Here is a 21166-nt window from a genome sequence, read left to right on the forward strand (position 1 = left end):
ACTGGGAGACAAAAACAGAAGCACTAAAAGAAAACAAAACAAAAATCTGCCAGAAAAAAAAAAAAAAAAAAAAAAAAAATTTAATAAAATCAATTTTAAAGAATAAAAAAAAACAAAACAAAAAAAAAAAACCCTTTTCAACCACAGAGAACCATGGTATCTGCAAAACCGTCCTCTACTAGAAGTGGTATCAAGGACGTGACTCATTTTTAAATGCTATTACTTACAAAGAAGAGCTACTACATCCCAGCCAAAACACTCCAGATCTTTAATCAGTGAGGAGACTGAAAAGCTCACACTACTCAATACAATTTGGAAAACAAGATTTTCATTGTAGAATATTTTTTGCATGATACAAGAGGACCTAAAAGGAAATCCATTCAAGATTAACAGAAGTGGCTACACAAAATGAAAGCATTTACAGAAATGATAACATTATTTAGAGCCTCTATTATTCCCATCTGCTTTAGGATTATTAGATTTTTTGATTTTTTTTTTTAATCCTTAAATAAATAGAAAGTTCTATTACCAGATATTAAAGGTAATCTGCAAAAGGAAAGAAAAAAAAATGAACGTCTTCATATTACTGCACGAAGTAGAAAGATGCCAAAAGCTTTCCCCTCATTTTCTGCAACCCCAGGGAGATTTTCATTTTCTCAACCTCTGACAGCACTTGTGATATCCTTGAAGAGAGCTCTTCTCTCAAGTGCTTTTGCTTAGTTTAGAAAGAAAACATAGCAAAGCCAGACATTTCAAAGGAGTTTAAGTAAACATCAGTTGCTCTCACAGTAAGGATTCATTTATGATAGGAAACCACAGCCTCCATGGTCAACAGGCTGTTTCACAAAAGACAATTCTACTATTACTATTTTAAATAATTAAGAAGTTTTGTACTCCTTCTATAGGTCACAATAAACTGTTACTGAGAAGACACAACCGGAGTTAGATTAGGTATGTTCTTACTGAAAAACCTTCCAAAAACCATACAACGATTTTTAAAATATGACAAATAATTACCAAAAAAACTGAAGTCAACAATATATGGTATATGCCTACCTAGGACCCTTTAAGTTCTTTGAGGCATAAGGAGGTATTTATTGGTATATATCATACAAGCATCCTCTACTGCAGAGCATGGAAAAGCTAGTTCACTTGAATTCTCAACTTATTCAAAGGCTGCACAAGTCCATTGTGCAGTATCAAAGACAGTAAACATAAACCAAGAGAAAGTTCTGTAACTAACAAAGGCCAAGACCTAATCTTCCTTTTCTTTTTTTTTCCCTTTTTTTTTTTTTTAATTTGAAAAGTACAAAAACAGTAACAGAAAAGATGGCTGAAAAAGAAAATAAATCACTAAAAACAACAAAACCAAAGAACAGACAGGAAAAATGGGGGTCACAAAAATATTTAAGGACAATACCTGTTGTATTAATCATACTTTTTGGTGTAGCTCCTGTTGCAGCAAAGATATTAGGTGTACTACCCGGTGGCAGCCCGCTCCCCGCTGTGGCAGCTCCAACTGTGGTCACAGCCAGGCTACCTGGTGGAGGCTTCTTCACTGGCACGACCACACTCCTGCACGAAAAGGAACAGCAGATTATGAAGACACTACAGCAGAATTAGCAAGAATATTTGTTTATTATGAGATTACACTCCGTTATAACGCTCTTGATAAGAACACACAGTAATGCAATTTCTTTATTCTTTCTTGGTAGATGAAGACTATGTTAACTGACTGTTGTCTGCACTTTCAGGTGATGCTGAGAAACTCATTTTCTCTTTCATTGCCTCCAAAATGGAAACGTGTCAACATTCACTGATAAGCTATTGATAACACTATGAACACCTGTGTCCTAGATTTGCAAAGAAAATGTCAAAAAACGATGCCATTGTACTGCTAGTAAGCATTTAATCACAGAATATGGATATTATGCTCATTTAAAAATAGTATTTTAAAAGCAGCCTTGGGAATTTGCAAGCATTTTAGAAGAGAACATGCCTCGACACAAAAATGGAAGATACGTATCTCATAATATACACACATATACAGATGACTTATTGCACTCAAACAAACATATTCACATATGCTCATCTAAAGCACTCTTCCTTCAAATCTCAAAACCAAAAGATTTGTGGAACAGATTAAAAGGGAAGAAGGAGAGAAAGATTACAGGGACATTTACTTAATACTTGTTCAGCACAGGACTGCAAAGTGCAGACTGGTAAATTTAAATTTTTCCATTTAATACATCCATATCTTTACAAAAAGTATCTGCTCCAAAAAAGTATATTTCAGTAGAAAACCTGAAAAAAAAATTTTTTTTTTTTAGTCATCATACATATTTTCTATTTAAGCAGATACATTTTTTTTAAAAGCTAAGAATAGTTATTGTAACCATACAAAGTAGGAAGAAAACTCAACTATTTTGTTGTAGCCTCATTTTGCTGCAGAAGTTCTTTTGGTAGTTATTTTGTTACACTTTAACTTAAATAAGATAGCACACCATGGATCGAAAGCTGCAGAACTTATTTTCTTTTGTTTATTTATATTGTAATGCAGTTTGTTTATACACATCTAAATATTCAGTCTTTCTGGATTTTAATTCAAATCCTAGTGATGCAAACTGTACTGGTGATTCTATTGAGAAAGTTGTGTACAAGTGTTATTTTAATTATCTCTTGATGACAGTGTACAAAGTGTTCATAAGTAGTATTTTTTCTTTTTTCAGTGGGGATCACAGCACCAGCTGACATCTCTGAACAAGAGTTTTAAAACTACCTTGAAGCAAGTACTTCAGAAAGGTAATTCTAGGCATATGGATGGTTTTCTGTCTCCTCCCATTTACATTAGGAGAAGATGAAGTTGAGAATTCAATAGCTATTGATTAAGATAAGTGATCCTAAAATAATTCCTTTTCTCTGTTGTTAATGATTTCCTGCAATCCTTGTGGATATAGTGTTTATAGTGCAGCTGCAGGTGTATAACACTGAGCCTACAGAAGGAAACTAATCTGCTATGTAACAATATGAAATTTCCTAAGACTAGCTGCTGTCAATGCAAAAAGATCTCAAGCTCAATTAATACTTCAACCAAAGACTCAGTTTCTGGAATACTTATGTTCAGGGATACAGTACTTCAGGTACCGACAAGAGCAGAGTTGCTACAGTGTCACACTAACAAGACATCTTGTGCATCTGAAGCAAGAATATGTCCCGGTTACAGTAATCTCAAAAGGAAAATAAAACCATTCATTACCTACAGCATCTCTGTACAGAAATGCAATAAGGAAGCTAAAATTAGTGCCAGTGAAGTACGAATTTAGATATCCCACAGGTGATAGAGCACAGGCCAAGGTGTGGCATCTCATCCTTGGGGATCTTCCAGATCTACCTGGACATGGTGCTGGGCACCCTGCTCTGGGTGTCCCTGCAGAAGAAAGGGCTGGGCCATGTGACCTCCAGTGGTCCGTTCTCACCTCAACCATCCTACTGTATCTGGCTGTTGAGGCACAAGAAGAAATCACACAGCAACCTCAGACTCGCCTATGTTAATGGTGCATATATTAAGCAGCCCAAGAATGTGTGTAGCAAAGTACAGCTCATAAAGGTGGAAAAGGACAGAGATGCTGTTGATAGCTCCATAAGAGTAAGAACAAACAAACAAACAAACAAACCCACCCTCTAAGAAAATTAAATATTTTTTAAAAAAAGAAACTCGGAGATGTGAGAAAGAAGCGTGTATCCATGTTATACATGTCATTGCAGCAGATTCTGGACATGCATTTGGATGTAAGCATGAGGTATTTGACTGTTCTACAGGCTTCTTAGACACACATACACTCTAGTGCTTGCAAATGTGAGACAAGAGTGTGAGATCCTTCCCTTCCCTTCCCTTCCCTTCCCTTCCCTTCCCTTCCCTTCCCTTCTTCTCCTTTCCCCTTTCCTCTTTTTCTTCCTTTTCTTTCTCCTTTTCAAGCAAAATATTTTTCTCATCCTATAAGGTCTCCTATTTGAATCTGTTAAATTGCTGATACAATTCATTAAACTATTTATTGAACAGAACTATTTCCTATTTCTTTACTAACTTTCCAAAAAATACGAAGCCAAATTCAAAATCTCTCTCCTTAGCTTCAAAGAGTTAATTGGTTTTTCACAGCATCCCAAAGATTACCTACACTGCAAAGCAAGGACTGCATATATCAACTTCATTCCTGAGACACAAGAGACCAGCCTCCAGGTAAGGTTTAGGTTACTATTTTATTAAGAGTGTAAATTAAGACTGAAAATCAGCTCCCTTTGCAAAAATGGACAGTCTTCCCCATGTTCAACAAGTACTGATGTTCTACATGTGGTTCACGTTCTTTTCAGGTATGAATCAGGATATGAAGACAGGTCAGGTGTTATTAAATTTAAAATTATGAAGGAACACCGTGAGAAACATTTCTGCCATAAGAGTATGTAATATCAGTGAGACATGATCAACCTAGCTGAAAGAAAATGCATTTTCCTGACATGTCATACATGGTAATCTTGTCAAAATGTCTCATTCCTACTAATAAAACAAGACAAAGCAAGTGAAAATACAGAATGACATGCAGATGAAGGAGACTAAGTAGACATATGAACAACACAGTGGAATGAACAAAAAAATGTGCAAAACAAAGTAGCAACAGAGCAAGAAAAGTGAAATAGAACGACTGATTGCTTTCAAGTTCAAAACAAAACAACATTCTTTTAGCCAATCAAATCACTCCAATGGCCTACAGGGTGAAAGCAGAAGGCAAATCAAACCAAAGCAGCTTTATGAAAGATGCATAGTTATTTACCTGAAGATAATATGAATGGAAGAAAAGAAATTTATGTGATAGATGCCTTATATGCAACTCTGACAGACATTCAGATATTTTTCTCATGAAGAAACAGAAATCTAAGGACTAGAAGAAAATATTCTGACATTTCTTTTTAGACAATGTTTTACACGATATATTTCAGACTTCATTCCAAAATTGTTCACAATTTTCTGCAGCACATAATTCCAGTCCCAAATGTTCATCAATGAGTTAGTCAGCAAAGGATTAGCAGCAATTGACTGTAGCAACTAATTTTCTTTTTCAGTTCATCAGGTAGCTTGCAATTCTAAAAAGAAATGGGCTTACTAATGAATATTCTGTTGCTCTGAGTGTCTTTTTCAAATTCCAAGTCTAGATCTGAAGTAATCATAATTCACATAATATTTCATATGAGTGCTGGTCTAACCTTGCACATCACCCACGTAGTGTATTAAACAACTTCAGCAAATGGCTCCAGAATTCGTGTGCAGCTTACTAATTCACACAAAATGTTCAGATAGAAAATTACACCGTTAACATGTTGAACTGGAAAAAAACAAAACCAAAACAAAACAAAAAAATGCTCTCAAGTAAGCTTTCCTTAAAATTTTAGCTACTCAGTGCTGGTGACAGACTATTCAGTTTGTACAGCAGTATATTTTCTTGCTCTTATTCTTCTCCACATTCTGAATCTCTTGTCCATTTTGAAATCCAAAGGCCCTTCATCTTAATCACTCTGGTCAGTATAGAGGTCAGACATAAGCCTCCAATACTGGATGTCTTGTACTATGTAGCTGAGTAGCAGCAACTAAACTAGAATTGCTGTACACTCTTCTAGGATACGTGAAACCTCTTAAGGCTGAATTAATATTCTTGCCCCTACTCTCCTTTCCCCACAGCAGAAAGCAGGAGGATTTCTCTCAAGCTAAGAGAGTTTGGGTTTTTCAGCCTGAAGAACAGAAGATTCCAGGAGACCTTATTGTAGCCTTTCAGTAGCTAGAGGGGTCCTACAAGAAAGATAGGGAAAAATTCTTTGTCAGGGAAGGTAGTGATAGGACAAGGGATAATGTTTTTAAAGAGAGAAAGTAGATTTAGATTAGATGTTAGGAAGATTCTTTACTCGGTGGCACAGCTGCCCAGAGAGGCTGTGGGTGCCTCATCCGTGGAGGTGCTCAAGGCCAGGTTGGATGGAGCCCTCAGTGGCATTCTCCATACCTATACAAATATTCTCCATACCTATACAAATAGTGTTCAGTATATCACAAATAGTGTATACTGCTGATTGTTCATTACTCAGCCTGTTTTCAGCCTCAGACTGTGGTTCGAATCTGTGACATTTTTTAGCATGTATTAATACCACATTTTGAATCCTACTTTTGACAACCTCCTATTAGGCTGATTGCATTAAGATAGATTCATCTGAAATTGAGAAGGAAAGATGTAACTCAGAGTCAACAGTCATGGAGAAATAAAACTGGATAAGGAAATGTGAGCATATTGAAGATGTGGAAGAATCACAGAACTATATAATCTTTGAGGCTTGTGCAAGTGAAGTCTTAGTTGAATGTCCAGCTGTTGATTTTTAAATTATTCTATATAATGTATTCATCAAAACTTCCAAACTTTAAACAATATAATATGCTTCTAACCTATTAACGAAAATGTGCTTTTCTTCTAAATAAAGGAAGTGAACCATCTCAGGAGTGGTTTTAGAACAAGGAAATGAAGGCCTGTGATTTTTTATTCTCAGATCAAGACGGAGTTTCAGTGTTCACCTCCAATGAAATTCACAGTCCCTTGTACCTCCCCTGCATTTAGGATAAATTAACTGAAGCATCTAAAATAAGAAAATATACTGACAAGAAACAAGGAAAAACTGTAAGAGATAAAAAGCTATCAAGAAAGATGAATGGTTGTGGCTGAATAAAGAAAGTGGAAATATTGCAAATGTAAAGAATTTGAAGAATATGAATAGAGCGTAAGGTAAAATGTCATATATTAAATGCCAGAAAAACCACTGAATAACAAAAAAACTATTAGCAAATTAGCAAAGATGGCCATGACTGGGGAAAGTACCTGATCATGTATCTATGATGTAAAAAAAAATCACAAAATCAAGCACTAAAAAGCTTCAGTTCTCTAAAAGTCAATATAAATTTAACATCTATTTTATATGGGCCTATGCAGGTAAAAAAAAAAAAAAACAAGACAGAACTCCAGCATAATTTTCAGCTGCATATATACTGAATCATAGCATAGAGTAAAAAGATGCTGGCTTCTCCTGATAAACCAAATATAAACTTCAGATAAATTATAGCTAAAGCTTCATGCACTGAATATGAAAAGATGCACATCATACAGGTTATAAGATGAATTTTTAAAGAGCAATTTGAGCACAGACTGCTAAATGACAAGAAAAGGAATATGATAACAGCTTGATGAAAAACAATCAAGGATTAGTATACCAAATTTCTCTTAACCAGAACCTATCAATAAATATAGGATGAAGGAAGGAAAAGCTGTTCTAAATGAACAGCTGGGATGGAGGAGCCCTCCCACATTTTCCTCCATTTTATTTAGTACAGCAGAGGCTATGACACTGTCCAGGAATACAGACAATGCAACTTCAGCTCCCTTCTTTGTCTAACAGGATCTGAAACCATAATTCCCATTCTTTTTGATGTATTTTAACTGCTACTTTGGGAAATATAGAGTGAAGAGCTCTCAAGCGTTTACCATAAAAAGGAATATTTTCTCCTCCTCCTCCTACTTTTCTCACAGTTGTTGTCTTTTTCCCATTCTGTTGATCAGTAAAATTTATACATATACATATATACTACCAAAACACAGAGACTCTGAGTAATACTTTCAAATACAGTCTAAATATAATAAACATAATTATTGATTTAAATGCAATCTTAAAATACCTTTTCCTTCATGCTATCTGACATGTATCCTGACTGAGTCTCACAAAATGTCCACTTTTTCTCTCATATAAATACCTTTAAGCCCAAGGACTTTCTACAGAAAACCAAAAACCAACTAAAAGAAAAAAAACAAAGTTAAAATACTTCAAAAGTGGGTCCTTCAAAATATTTAAGATGTGGTTTTAAAGAATTTACTGAGCATTTAAACTATAAAACTCCATAATATTCCAATTTAGAAAGTGATAATGTCATGATTAAAGGTGAACAACATATTTCACAGGGAGAAAAATAACTGTTCTCACTTCCAGGAACTCAATGTTTTCAGCTTATTTCTATTGGAATATTTCTGCTAACTACAGAAAATACATATAAATTATCTCAGTTTGAAAGAATAATAAACCATAGTTACAACCAGGAGCACTCTCAGTTTCAAAAACAGCTTTGTTCTAACAGCTCTCTACTAGAAAATAAGTAGAATGGGAAAAAAAGTATAAACTTTAGAATGCAGTCCAGGATAGAACTAGAAATAAATTCACAAATGTTAGTGATTTGAGTTTTCTAGTGGGACAAATTCAAATTGACTAAGACCCAAGAAAATCCCCAAACCCTAAAATCAACAACAGATACTGATTTTTGTCAGGTAGAAGATGAGAATGCACAAAGGAATTATTGGTGAGTTATACTCCATTAGTTGCAAATCTAGGTGCAATAACCCTTTTGTGTTTGCTTCTAAAAATGTCATCCTGGATGCCGTTTTCAAGGAATTCAGTTTGACGTTAAAAGACATGTCATAACTTTGAGAATCTGGGCTCACGTGCCCCAGAAATCTGTTTATATAGCTCATAATGTAATTACAGCTACGTTAAGACAGATGAGGCAGAAGGCAGCAATATATTGAAAACTAATTGAAAAATGCAGTTGTCCAGAAGCACTTGTGGGGAAGAGGTCTCTGAAAAGCAGCTCAGAGCTCCAGAGTTTGAAGTGAAATTTTTGATGTTGTCACTCTCAATCTATTGAATCACTGACAGACAATCAAACCCGTCTGGCTGGCTGGCAGCTCATTTTGCTGGCAGGTGGCAAACAATTAGACACACCAATTTGTGCCTCCTGATGACATTAAAGCATGAAACTAAGTTGTATGCAGGGCCTAGTGATTTGTGTGAAAGCATTTCAAAAATAATACTCTTTGCCGTGGCAACTCATTTCAGACTGCCACCTCCCATTATGGCTTTGAGCAGTGAAGACGACAGACTTGAGTTACGTTCAGGGCAAGGCCGCTTCTGTTCAATCCGTCATCAGCGCCCCCTGAGACCTCAATCCCCTCCTTTCATCAATATCACCTCATCATTTACATTCGATAGTGCTTGAATGGCTGCATACATTAACTGCACAGAAGTCCCGCTCGATAAAACATGTTGGACACATTTTCTGCTTTTATGTTTCATTTATAACTGCACAAATTCTAAGAATGCACTGCAGCGTGTTAGACAGTGACTTCTGTGCACATATTAGCAGCGTGCAACTGCAAGAACGTGCAGAGTAAAATGCATCATATTAAATGATAAAATAGAATTCTTAACTTGAATGCTATTTAGTGGAGTTTGCTTCATGTGTTATTTACCTACACATGAAATGAGCAATTATAGCTGAAGAAAGCCTCTAAAACAACAAAGATGCTCTTCATTTTTTAGTAATTATTTATTACTGCAACTCTTCTAAGACATAGCCACCCAAATGTAAGCAAAAATGCATAATAATAATAAAAATCACTAGGAATGCCTTTTGATTAAAGTGAAAAATGCATTTCTGCAATCTTGATTTGCTGATAAATACAAAATGACTGTGTGTACTTTATAAAAGCCAACAAAAAAGCTGAATTGAAACAAATAAAATCTGGCAAAATAATACACTCTATTGCTCACGATTCTCCCCAGAGAGGATAAACATGACCAGTGGCCACAAGGTTCAGTCAAGTACCAAAAGCTGCATAAACTACTGCAACAGAACCTATGATCTAAAGACATAGCATTAGCTTCTAAAAAATATGCAGTGTGCATTACTTTGATTATTAGTTTATAACAGTAAACACAATTCTATTTATATGAAAATGCACTGACAAGCAACTAACCTGTAACTTTTTTCTTTTTTTTTTCAGTGCTGATTAGAATAGTAGAGACCACAGAAAAAAAATCATAAATCATCACAAGCTAAAAGTCGTAATGATTTCTCAGGTCCTATTTTAATTAAATCTAAACAATATAATTAAATGTATTATTATTGAGCAACCTTTGTTTCACATTCCCCATAGAAAATTTCAGGGTAGCGATCTCAATCTGATTCTTCTTTGCAACTTTGTTAAAAAAAAATCACCTATCAAAACCTCTACAGATTAAACTAATCCTAAACCTCTACAGATTACCACAAAATCAGTGTAAGTACTTTGAAACCACGAGCAAAGCACACTGATAACGATGTATAAACAATGGTCAGCATTCAGGGATGTAGCCATGAGATCCAAACAGCAAATTGATGTCCTGTAGGCTAAGAACACTAATGTTTTTATGACAATACTAGCTGTTCAGTAATATCCCTTTAATTGTAGAGGTAAGAATACAAGGCTCCTTGAGTCTGTGGGACTTGCCCTAACCTTCCAATGTTTTCTTCACAGTTGTAGGCTATAATAAAATATACAATCTATCTCACTCAACAAAATCAGACAGCAACATGTCCTATTAAAGAGAAAAAAAATGTCCTAAAAAGTTAATACAATGGATCTTCTTTTTTCTCAGCTTTAAGAACTACTTTTTTTTTTTCCTTTTTTTCTTTTTTTCTTTTTTTCTGAAGAAGTAATACCAAAGGCACAACATACACTGCTACCAAGATGCAAATAAAGCTGTACGCCTTGTACAGCTAATAACAGAATCACAACTTGGTCAGCAAGTTAAGAGAACAGATAAGAAGAATCAAAGAAAGCAAGCAGTGAAAAAAAACACCAAAGCTTCTAAGTCCCAAATGAACCTACTAAGTATGAGGTGTCTGTTAAAATGTGTAAACTCTAGCCATACAGCACGTCTCAAACAATTCCATAGTTCTACAGAATTTTTGAACATCTATAATGATGGTCTTTGTTTCAAGAAGAATCTAATTTCCATTTGTGCAAAAATAGAGGTTATAGTCAACCTAATGCAATCCCCTTTAGGTAGTATTTAATGCTTTTTAATAAAGCTGTACTTCATGAATTTAAACTCATCACTCCAATCATTTTGATGTTAAGTCCCCTCTAAAGGCTACAAAGACATCTGATGAGCTAATATGCCACCATGTTAACTTAGGTTTCTAGCATCTTGTGAATTAATAATAAAAATCTGAACGGAGTATTTTTTTAATTAACCAAAGTAGAAATTAACGGAATAGGTTCCAGTAAATAAACTTTTTTTGTTCTTACAGTTATGCGCTTTTAATTCTGCATTCACCATAAATTTCTTTACTTCTTAATGTACAGAAAGACATTTCTGAAATTTTGGAATATGATGGTTCCTCACACAGGATGAAAGAAAGATTCCTGACTAGAGGGGAAAAAATATTTTTCACTTCATGCAGAAGTCAGTCTAAAATTAACACTGGCACACTGATGAACAAGAAATATCCTCTTAATGAAGCACTTGCTATGTAAGCTTTCTCTGAAATGGCTAGAAGAGCTAAAATAACATCAGAAAGGGTGATATTCATTGCAAGTAGGGCACATTCCACTGTTCCCAACTCAATCCAATCTTCTTTGTAACAACAGATGTTGATTGTTTATTGAATTATTTTGGAAAAGCAGCCTCTGTACTAATCTATACATACAGACAAAAGTCATCAGCTTTTCTATGCAGTTCATGATGAAAAAGTGCTTCACTTTTGTTCCAAAGTTCTCATGCATCTTCTTGCACTTTATTGTTTATGCTGGAAACATTGATTATATATTGTTATTTTTTAAGACTTTAATGAAAACAATTCTGACATTTTTGTAGGTCTTCTGTAAATGCAGATGGATTTTTATTTTTTTTTTTTATAAATCATAACATGGCTGTTCAATTGTTTCAGTTTTCCTTTCCTTTAGAATTTTATTTATTTTTGCTACAGGAGGAACTGATGTTTTAACAACTGTCCTGTAAGGTTCGTGACATATTTTGTATCTTTAACTCCTCCTATTTTCTGTTCAGAATTAAAAAAAAAATAAAGAAAAGAAAAAGAAAAAGGTTTTACAAAGAAACTGCAGGAATCTTGTTATATCAGAAAATTTAATCACATCAGCACAAGTTAAATCTTTGCAGGGCTTAAGGTTGATCCCACAATAAAGCAGGCTACCCTTCTCCTAGAAGAATGTTGTCAGTTGCACATCTTACCCTGAAATGAAACTGTGATAACTGAGATGGGCTGGATATTTAATGTAAATTATTTCCATTAGAAGTTTGGAATCTACAGCCCAAAAAGCAAGAAAAAGAATTCTGTGTGTAAATGTTCAACTAGTCAATATATATCTTACATATACATATATCTTAGATTTATATTTTATATATCTTAGATTTCAGCTTATTTCCTTTTTAAAGACATAAGTCTGGTTTCCACTACGACTATACAAATCATTTGCCATGGCTGAAGTATCTCAGTGCTAGGAAAGAAGTGATGGATCCAAGATTTAAGCCTTCGAAAAAATATTCAACCAATTTGTTCTGTATCAGCAGATACTACTCTCCCTCTTCACTAAAATGTTGTTTTAAAAGAAAAATAAAAGATTTAACTGTAATAATATTTCTATAAAACAGGCTTCTTTTACTATTAATTTGGAGTTCTATTCACTGCTGACAGAGAAAACCAAGGTGAATCACTTTTGTCTGTTCTATGCAGTATAATTTGCTGAAAAAGAAAAGGTGAAGTAATACAGCAATTTTTAACAGACAAATTTAAAACAATAGCAGAATAACAATGTTTGAAAAATTCTTCAAATTCCTAAATTCAATCAATATAAAATAATGAATCCAACCATATACCTGTCAAATGAATGAAACTGCATGGGAAGAATAGCCTGAGCTTCTCTCTTCAGAGCAGGATCAGGGTAAGGGATTGGATCCGGACCACATTCTGCAATTTCAACTGGGGCTGCCACGAGACTTTTCAGTATTTCCTTGACATTGATGCCTTTGCTTTGGCTGATACTGGATATTGATGATGAGGTTTTCAAGATTTCACTGGGGCTTTCAGTTAAGCTCTCCTGAGATTTCTTCACTTCTGAAGACAGAGTAGACAACAGTTCACTCATAGCATCAGGGCCTGTGCTGGTCTCCAAGTCTGTTCCATTCAAAATATTAGGCATCTGTTCTTCACCAATTCCTGAATCTGTATGAGGAATAGAGCTTTCCAGCTGAATATCTTCAACTGGTGTTGGTGTTTCTTTATCTTTGATGTTTTCTGGAAACGTAGTTGGTGTCTCTGCAGTGAAATAGAGTTTTGAATAATATTTAGTTTCTTTTTTTTTTTTTTCCTAGAAATATAATTAGGAAGCTTTGTAATACAGAAATTTCTGTTAGAAAGCCCACAAATCTTAGTAATTTACACCTGAATACTCATTCTGCATACAAAACATTTTGGTTTGAACACCTCTTTTGCATATATAAAGACTTGTAAGGGAGAGCCCAAAGTACAAGCTCAGTTATATTTTGATATTACAGCCCACAACTCATACAGTAATCAAATACCAGAATACTGTCAGGAATAACAGGAATAACAACCTTAAAAATCATAACTGATAGAAACTGCATACAGGCATCACTTGTGAGGCTACTGTTAAAGAAAAATGTAACCACTTATGCTTCAGGATTACTACAGAAACATAGGATATTTATTGCTGACAGCAAATCTTAAGCTTGTATTCAAAAGAAAACTGCTGGATATTTAGTTTGCTTTGTCCTTTTGTTTAAAATGCACATTATACACATTTTATACACATGGATTTACATTAAATGCATTAAATGCATAAAATTCATTAAATTTACATTAAATTTATTTGTACATGAATAATAAGAAAAAAAAGATGCTATTATTCATTTTTAAAATAACTCCACTACAAAAGGCAAAATTCTGGCAAATTTTAAGAACAAAATAAGCTCAGCTTCATAGAGATGGGAAGACGGGAAAGTGAAATCTGCTGAGTTTGGAACATTTCCAGATTGAAATTGACTTTACAACATCTTGTAACCAAGAAGGCATACCTCTATTTATTATTGCAGTGAAACAGACAAAAACTTCATTAGATAAGAATAATTTTATATAATCAGAGGAACGTTAGCAAAAGTGATTAAACTGCACATTTGTCTTTTCTTTTTAATAAGCTTGCATTCAAAAATGATTTAAAAAATTTCAAACTACATTGTTTTCATTGAGTCAGGTGCGCTGATAAGAAAATGTAGCTCGTTGGTGTATGAAGGATGTACACTTTTTGAGGGGATGGCTTAAAGACAGTTTAGATATTGGAAATATTTTAGAAACATACAGAGATTAAACTTTGCCTACCTAATTATTTCAAACAAAATATCCGTCAATAATATAGCTTTAATAACAAGCATATAGCTAATAACTAATTCTGTAATACAATCAGCTGTAAAAAGTCTACGTATTTACCACCAGAACATACATGTCTGTGTGTGCACATACCCAGAACAAAATCTTCCATGTAAGACTACGCATGTGTTTGTAACAAATTCTACTGTAAAATGAATCATACTTACAAGTGTTGACAAACAAATACAGATAGAAAACAATAGCTTTTAAAAATACAAAGCATAATGGCCCATTATACGGTATATTGTTTTCTTTTAACAGCCATAAAAGCCGAAGCCACTTCCTCCTTCTCTCGCTCCTAATAGACTTAAACACTTCTTACCAAACAGACATGTGCCTTGTTTTCTGAGGCAGGAAGTAGAAACAGGATTTATGAGCTGCATTTGATGCACTTAGCATCTGCCGGTCAGGAAGTAAAAAATCCAATACTACTTAGTACTGCCCATATTTGGCACAGAGGGACATCTGATCCACAGCATGAGCCTAATGAATTTTCTGCTTGTTTGTCTCTTTAAACTTCACCCATCTAAAGACAACACGTTTGAACCAATAGAGAACCAAAGAGTAGGACTGATCGTAGCAGATGACTGCTGCCTTATTTAAGCAGGAATTGCACCTCTGTGCTGAATATTCTACCTGCTTGGGGAGACAGCTACATAAAACGCCAAAAGGCCAGGACAGAACCCACAGCTTACAAATGCTTGGTTATAATTACAGGAGCCATGGCATTCTATATGAAGTTGTGGCTACTTTATGATAATTCAGACTCCAACTTGAACAGCTTGAAGCTGTTACTGCTAATAAAGAATGTAAAAACAGTGTCTGTAGCTTTAGGGAGCAAAATGTTTTGACTCCTTGAGAAAAAGATTCAGATTATAAAAGCCCCAAAGAAAATATTACAATTGCTTAAAGCACAGCTGAAAAATTAAACACATGATTTGGGCCTAAAAGAAACTTATAAGGGAAAAAAAATATGTAAAAAAAAAAAGGTAATACAACTTTCTCTGCTAATTATTCAAGTCCAATAGTAACAGGAAGAAAAAACTGCTGAAAGTGAAATGAAGGTATATTGTAATCTATATAAGGTTCTAAATAAAATAAGGTTCCACTGTTATATAATTAAAGAAGACTATACATAAATGAAGGTACATTATATGGTAGAGTTAGGGTACATTGACCCTCAATTTTCATTAAGGTCAGTGATCTCCAACACAAAACCAAAGGCAGTAAAGGTCGTGGAAGTCTTCTGGAAATTCAAATTTAAATGTATCAAAACATTAATGTGTGAATTAATTGACTCTAAACCAATTTTTTAAAAAGCAGTTTATGAAATTAGTGATGTAATTGCAAGTATTTTTTGCCAGACATGTAAGTGGACACAGCAACATATGACCGGAGAATACCAAACATGTTTTTTCCTGTTATGAAACGGTGGGGAAAAAAGATCTGGATAACTACAAAAGTTCAACAGTAAGCAAGATTTCAGGATTTATTTTGGAGAAAAATATAGTAATGGACTAGAACGCCAAAACGCTAAACTAAGAGCTTTCTTAGTATTTATTGTCAAACAAAATACAGCCAAAGAAGTAAATTTCAGCAAAGCTAGAATGTCACAAAATATGACTAATAAGAAGGGCCTGGACACATCAATCACTGGCTAATTATTCATTATCAATACCACACTGCCAAGGAAAAGGCAAACATGATTCCAAACTTTGCTGAAAAAAGTAATTCCTAAAACAGCTCAGTATTAGTGGCACTAGAGAAGACTTCGGTAGTTTCATTATGGAATACTGTACGCACTGCCGTATTTCAGAAAGATGAAGTGCCACCATGCAGATCCATTCTTGGACAAAAAAAAAAAGCAACATATTATTGCAGTAAAAAAATATTTAAAAAAAAGCTCGGCTGATGCAGTCTGGCCAGATTAATGCTGGAAGTGTACATAGCAGTAGTTATTCAAATACTTTTTTGGAGGCAAATTCCAGAAATATAATTTAAGTTAGATGGTGTGCAAACTCACTACGAACAGCAATCTGAGAAAACTACCTAAACCCAGTGCATTAACTCAATTTTCAAAACATCAGCAAGCATCCTACGGGTTTAAAATGTCAAATGTACTTTTTGTAAATCAAAACAAAATAAAATTCAGAACGGATAGAACTGATTCATATTTTTTCTCAAATAAGCATTGTTGAAAAGTAGTTTTTGTGATTCAGAAAAATCTGTCTAAAAATGCATGTCATAATCATCTGCATAATTACTGGTGCTATTGTAGGTAAATTCTAAGCTCTTGAGGATGGGTCACAGAAAACAACAAATTTGATTTGCAGCAATGCAGATACGTTTTATTCTTCATTCATAATTTGGGATAGCACTCCTGTAACTTTCAGAATTCAGGACTAAGGAATCAGTAGTTCATGTTGTCATGCATTAGAAATCTTAAACCTCCAATGCTTACACGTTCATAAAAAAATCCAAAAAACTCAAAGCAACTTAGCAAACTGATAATTTTAAACATGAAGAGAAACAAAAACGTAACTGGTTACATCTGTTGATGTTAGAGCATTCTGACAGTAAGCTTGGAAATTTTCAGCAAACCTCATCAGTTTTGCGCAGCACTAGGCCATGTCAGTAGACAAAGCAGAAACATTACTAGATCTAGTGATCTTAACCCTGTCAGAAACACGCTGTTGAAAACCAGATGCCTTCTCCTTACTGTTTTTCATTGTAACTAATGAGTTCATCTACTACACTATGGGAAAAATATGGGCTTAAGGTAACTAAATGACATATTGTATATCTGTCAGTCTCATCCGTCACACTCCTTGCCTAAAATATCTTGTTTGCTTGTGATTTATGAAGTGTATTGCAATTGTTTTAACTATCTGAGATAGCTAAACAGTTATTTCACTGCCTCTAAATGCCTGAACAATGCAAAACCTACCCTGTTTATTCCAGAATAAGGAGACATTTTGTGTTGATGGCAAACACATAACATTTTGCCACTATAAAAAAATCAACAACACAAAATATTCTGGTTTTAATCTTTATTTACTTAAAAATGGAGAAATTGTGTACATATTCCTATGGTCTTTTTTTCTTTCTTGACTTAAAAAAAAACTCATCCTACACACAAATATGATGGAAAAAAAAAAAAAAAAAGAAAATCTTTAACTGCTTACGCTATGGCTGAATACATTACTTTCCAACTCAAGAAGTAATGTATACGAAAGCTGCACTATCGCTGTCATCATTTGTCTGATGCAAGCAATGTAGCAACATTTGCTAATGGAAGCTGTGGGGGCAATTCAGGTAAGAGTTGTTACCGCCTTCCAGTCTGCACATGTACTAGAAAATGTATGCACTGTTCTCTGTACATCTTTTATGGCACTGATAATTACCTTATTAGGTGCATTTCAAATGCTCCTCCTCAGTATTCTACAAATTTTCAGGGGGCATATGCTGCAGGCTGAAGACACTTTGAGGCCATCAAGGCCATGATATTACAGCTTCCTTCAGAAGTGGCAGAGTCAACTAATCAATGGCCAAACACTTGGCTATAAAGAAATATGAAAATCTTCTTCCTAGAAACACTGATCTACTTGTTTTTGCACAGGAGAGGTGGCACAATTATACAGAAATGAAGAACTAAATATGAGGACAGAATCAAAGAGTAGTAAGGATTTGATTTAAAACTATGTTGAAAGAAGTAATACAAAAGAGAGTTGCAATGGAAATACAGACAGTCAGAAGCTGAGGCACAACAGTGAGAAGAATCACACTAGAACAAACATTAATATTCCAAGCTGCTATATATTCACTCAGTAACTTTGGTCCTAATGGCATTTCTATTTCTATATGGAAGTTACAATAGGATATAGGAAAAAAAAAAACCCTACATAGTCATGTTGGTTCTTGCCCAACCACACAATGTACATTCACTTCAGCAGCCCAGAGAGTATTACTTTTCATTCAGTAATTATGCATTAACGAACAAAATTGGCCTCATCTCAGTAATGGAATTAATGGGATTCTGTTATTTCTGAGGCAAGGTTATCTGAGAATCAGTAAATTTTATTTTGCAGAACACATTTGCAGAACAGAAAGGCTCAAATGGGAGAAAAATGGAGAAAGATAGGATTGGGAAATCAAGGTTGGAAAGTCAGTCACAAAGACTCTGCATGGCAGAGACAAAGCTAATGTGGTGTGATTCTCAGTGTGTTGGTCATCACAGGCTTCTACCTCCTGCCCACTTTTGCTTTTCCTCTTTATGACAATTTTTAAATTAAAAAAAAAGATGAGTTTGTAGTTGCCTATATTTCTAATCAACTACAAGTAAATATTTTTGTTTGGACATTCCTTGCAAAACAAATAAAAAAAAAGCAATGTGTCACACAATTTACATTATCCAGGCAGAGAAACAGTTAAGCACAAAATATTTTCCAAATATCAACATATGATGAAGCTTATACAAAAAACATTATTATAAGAACTGCTTTGAAAGAAATGAAAGAACTTTTAAAACATCTGTACTCTGTACATACAAATCAAAATATTACTGTTAATTGATCACAAATTAAAAAAAAATTACAACTGCTTCATGTGTATGCAGTGATCAATCAATTAATAATGAAATGTAAGTGCAATTCTATATTCTGATGCCATAAGTAATTCATGATGTAGTAATAGATAAATAGGTGGGATATATTTTTTATAAACAGGCAAGCAATAAATATTCTTGAATTGGATGCAGAAACTCAATACAGTTCAACTTTACCATTCACATGACTATCATCCATGTCCCACATGTACATGCATATGTACAGCTAGATTTTCTATCTATTCCATCTATCTATAGAATCTATGATTCTATGATTTTGTGGAAGCTTGAGCAACAAATTTTATCAGGACGTTGTGGAGGCAAAGGGTATTTTGAGAAGCAGTGTAAAATAGTTCAGTACTATATTGTGCAGTTAGACTGCTATCCTTCTGCAAAACAATTAGATTAAAAATAGGCTGAAAATCTACATGCTACAACTCTAGAAATACAAATTATGATGTAGCAAACACAGTACTCAGGGTATTGTACACCAAAAAGATCAGGAAAACTTGCTGCTTTACTCTCCCCAGATGAAAAAGCAATTTCTGCTTCTATCAGGAATAAATAAAAAAAAATCAATAGCTTTCAGTCCATCCACAGCACACACCTTTAAAAATCTGTTCATTTCAGAGCTTTGGGGAAAAATAGACAGTAGTATCAAGGGAGATGAAAAGCCAATCCATTTTTGATAAAGTATTGTGATAAGCCACATGCTGTTTTTCTCCACGCAATATGATACAAGGTGAATTGAACCGTTACAATGTTTTTATTTCCAAAACAGTCCTGAATGTAAGTGATAACATCAATTTTTTTTTTTTTTTTTTTTTTTTTTTTCCCCCCCCCATCATTTGCTTAGTATTAGTGGTGTTCTCAGGAATTTACAGTCTGCCAGCTGATAAGCACAAAAACATCATTCGCACATTTCCACTGCTGGAGACATGGAAGTACTGTTGAAAACAATAGTCTAACAGGTCTGCAATGTAAGCGAGGACAGCTTTGACAATGACCAGAGTCGAGAAAACTCATCTTAGTGATCCTGACCACCATAACCAAAACTCCTTCAAATTCATAGCAATGGCTTGAAGAGGTTAATTTCTTTTGTATAACAAGGCTGATTAGCTGCTCTAAATAAGAACACAATGCTCCTCTATTTTTCCATGTCTTGTTCACTGATACGATATTTCTGCTCTAAAAATATGCGCTGATTATCCTCTGTCTGGCAAGAGGAAGGGCTACTCTCAATTTTCCACTCTTGACTTCCACACTTTCCAGATGTGTGAGAGAAGACAAAAATTATGGCAATACTGGAAAAAGAAAAACGTTTTTCAGGGAGTACAAATCATATGGCAGATGATGTCTAGATACAAAGAAAATGTGTTGAGCTTTAAATCATACTGCAATACTGACAGACGTGAAATACTGAGAATCGCATACAAAGTTTTCTATCATCTTTGATTAGTCAGGTGAAAACAATCCCTTAATAGAAAAGATTTTTTTAATGCTATACCCATTTTTAGTAGTTCCATATTTTAACTATATAACTTCTTTTAATCATAGTCAATTGGAGAAATCTGATGAACCAAAAAGTCTGATGATGAACCTGTCTGCAGACCAAGGAATATTTTAGGTCACTCAACAAGTTCTTACATTTCAATATCAGTCAATCCAAAGTCTATATCTTGAAATATAGAGGAACTGCTGTCACATTCCAAGTCTAATACATCCCAATTCCTTGATATTGTGAACAGAAAGAAGAAAGACTGGCAATACTTAATGTTTTTGGACTATGTTTCTTAGACATCTTTCAGAAGCAAGAGAATAGTTCTGATCTGCCTTTTTTTAATTTGAAACTGTAATAATAAATTTCTCTAGAATAGTTGCTCAGATTGTACTGAATAGCTGTGGATTGGCTTTACAGATTCACCTGACTTCACTTTATTAGGGAACTACAGAGCACATAGGAAGAAAGGTATGCAAGAAAGGCTTGCAAATTAGTTGACTTCTGTGCTTCAGGGAACATCCTGCTTGCCCAAGATCTGTCTTAACTGGTTCTGAACTTCAAGGAGGAGCAGTAAACAGGCAATGTATCTTTGAAAAGATGAGAGAGTCTAAGTTTTCTCCAGAGTATCCTTACAAGCATTTGTCTTTGACTGACAACTTGCCACGCTGTCAGCATGAGAATCATATGAGCTCTTCATTTATGCGAT

The 21166-nt window shown here is 34.4% G+C and overlaps 1 protein-coding gene across 2 annotated transcripts in view; it reads right to left on the minus strand.

Annotated features, from left to right (window-relative positions):
- The window catches only part of NBEA (neurobeachin), a 463000-nt gene that overhangs the window by 277045 nt on the left and 164789 nt on the right, over positions 1 to 21166 (minus strand). For both annotated transcript variants that reach the window (XM_042839098.1, XM_042839097.1), the window contains exons 31-32: positions 12790 to 13228; positions 1421 to 1575 (exon numbers count right to left, since the gene is read on the minus strand). In XM_042839098.1, coding sequence (XP_042695032.1) covers positions 1421 to 1575; positions 12790 to 13228 — 594 coding nt within the window. The remainder of the gene's footprint in view (positions 1 to 1420; positions 1576 to 12789; positions 13229 to 21166) is intronic.

Source organism: Centrocercus urophasianus, unplaced genomic scaffold (genome assembly GCF_019232065.1).
Source record: "Centrocercus urophasianus isolate 14NV4802_14NV808 unplaced genomic scaffold, USGS_Curo_1.0 seq_9, whole genome shotgun sequence".
Lineage (NCBI taxonomy): Eukaryota > Metazoa > Chordata > Aves > Galliformes > Phasianidae > Centrocercus > Centrocercus urophasianus.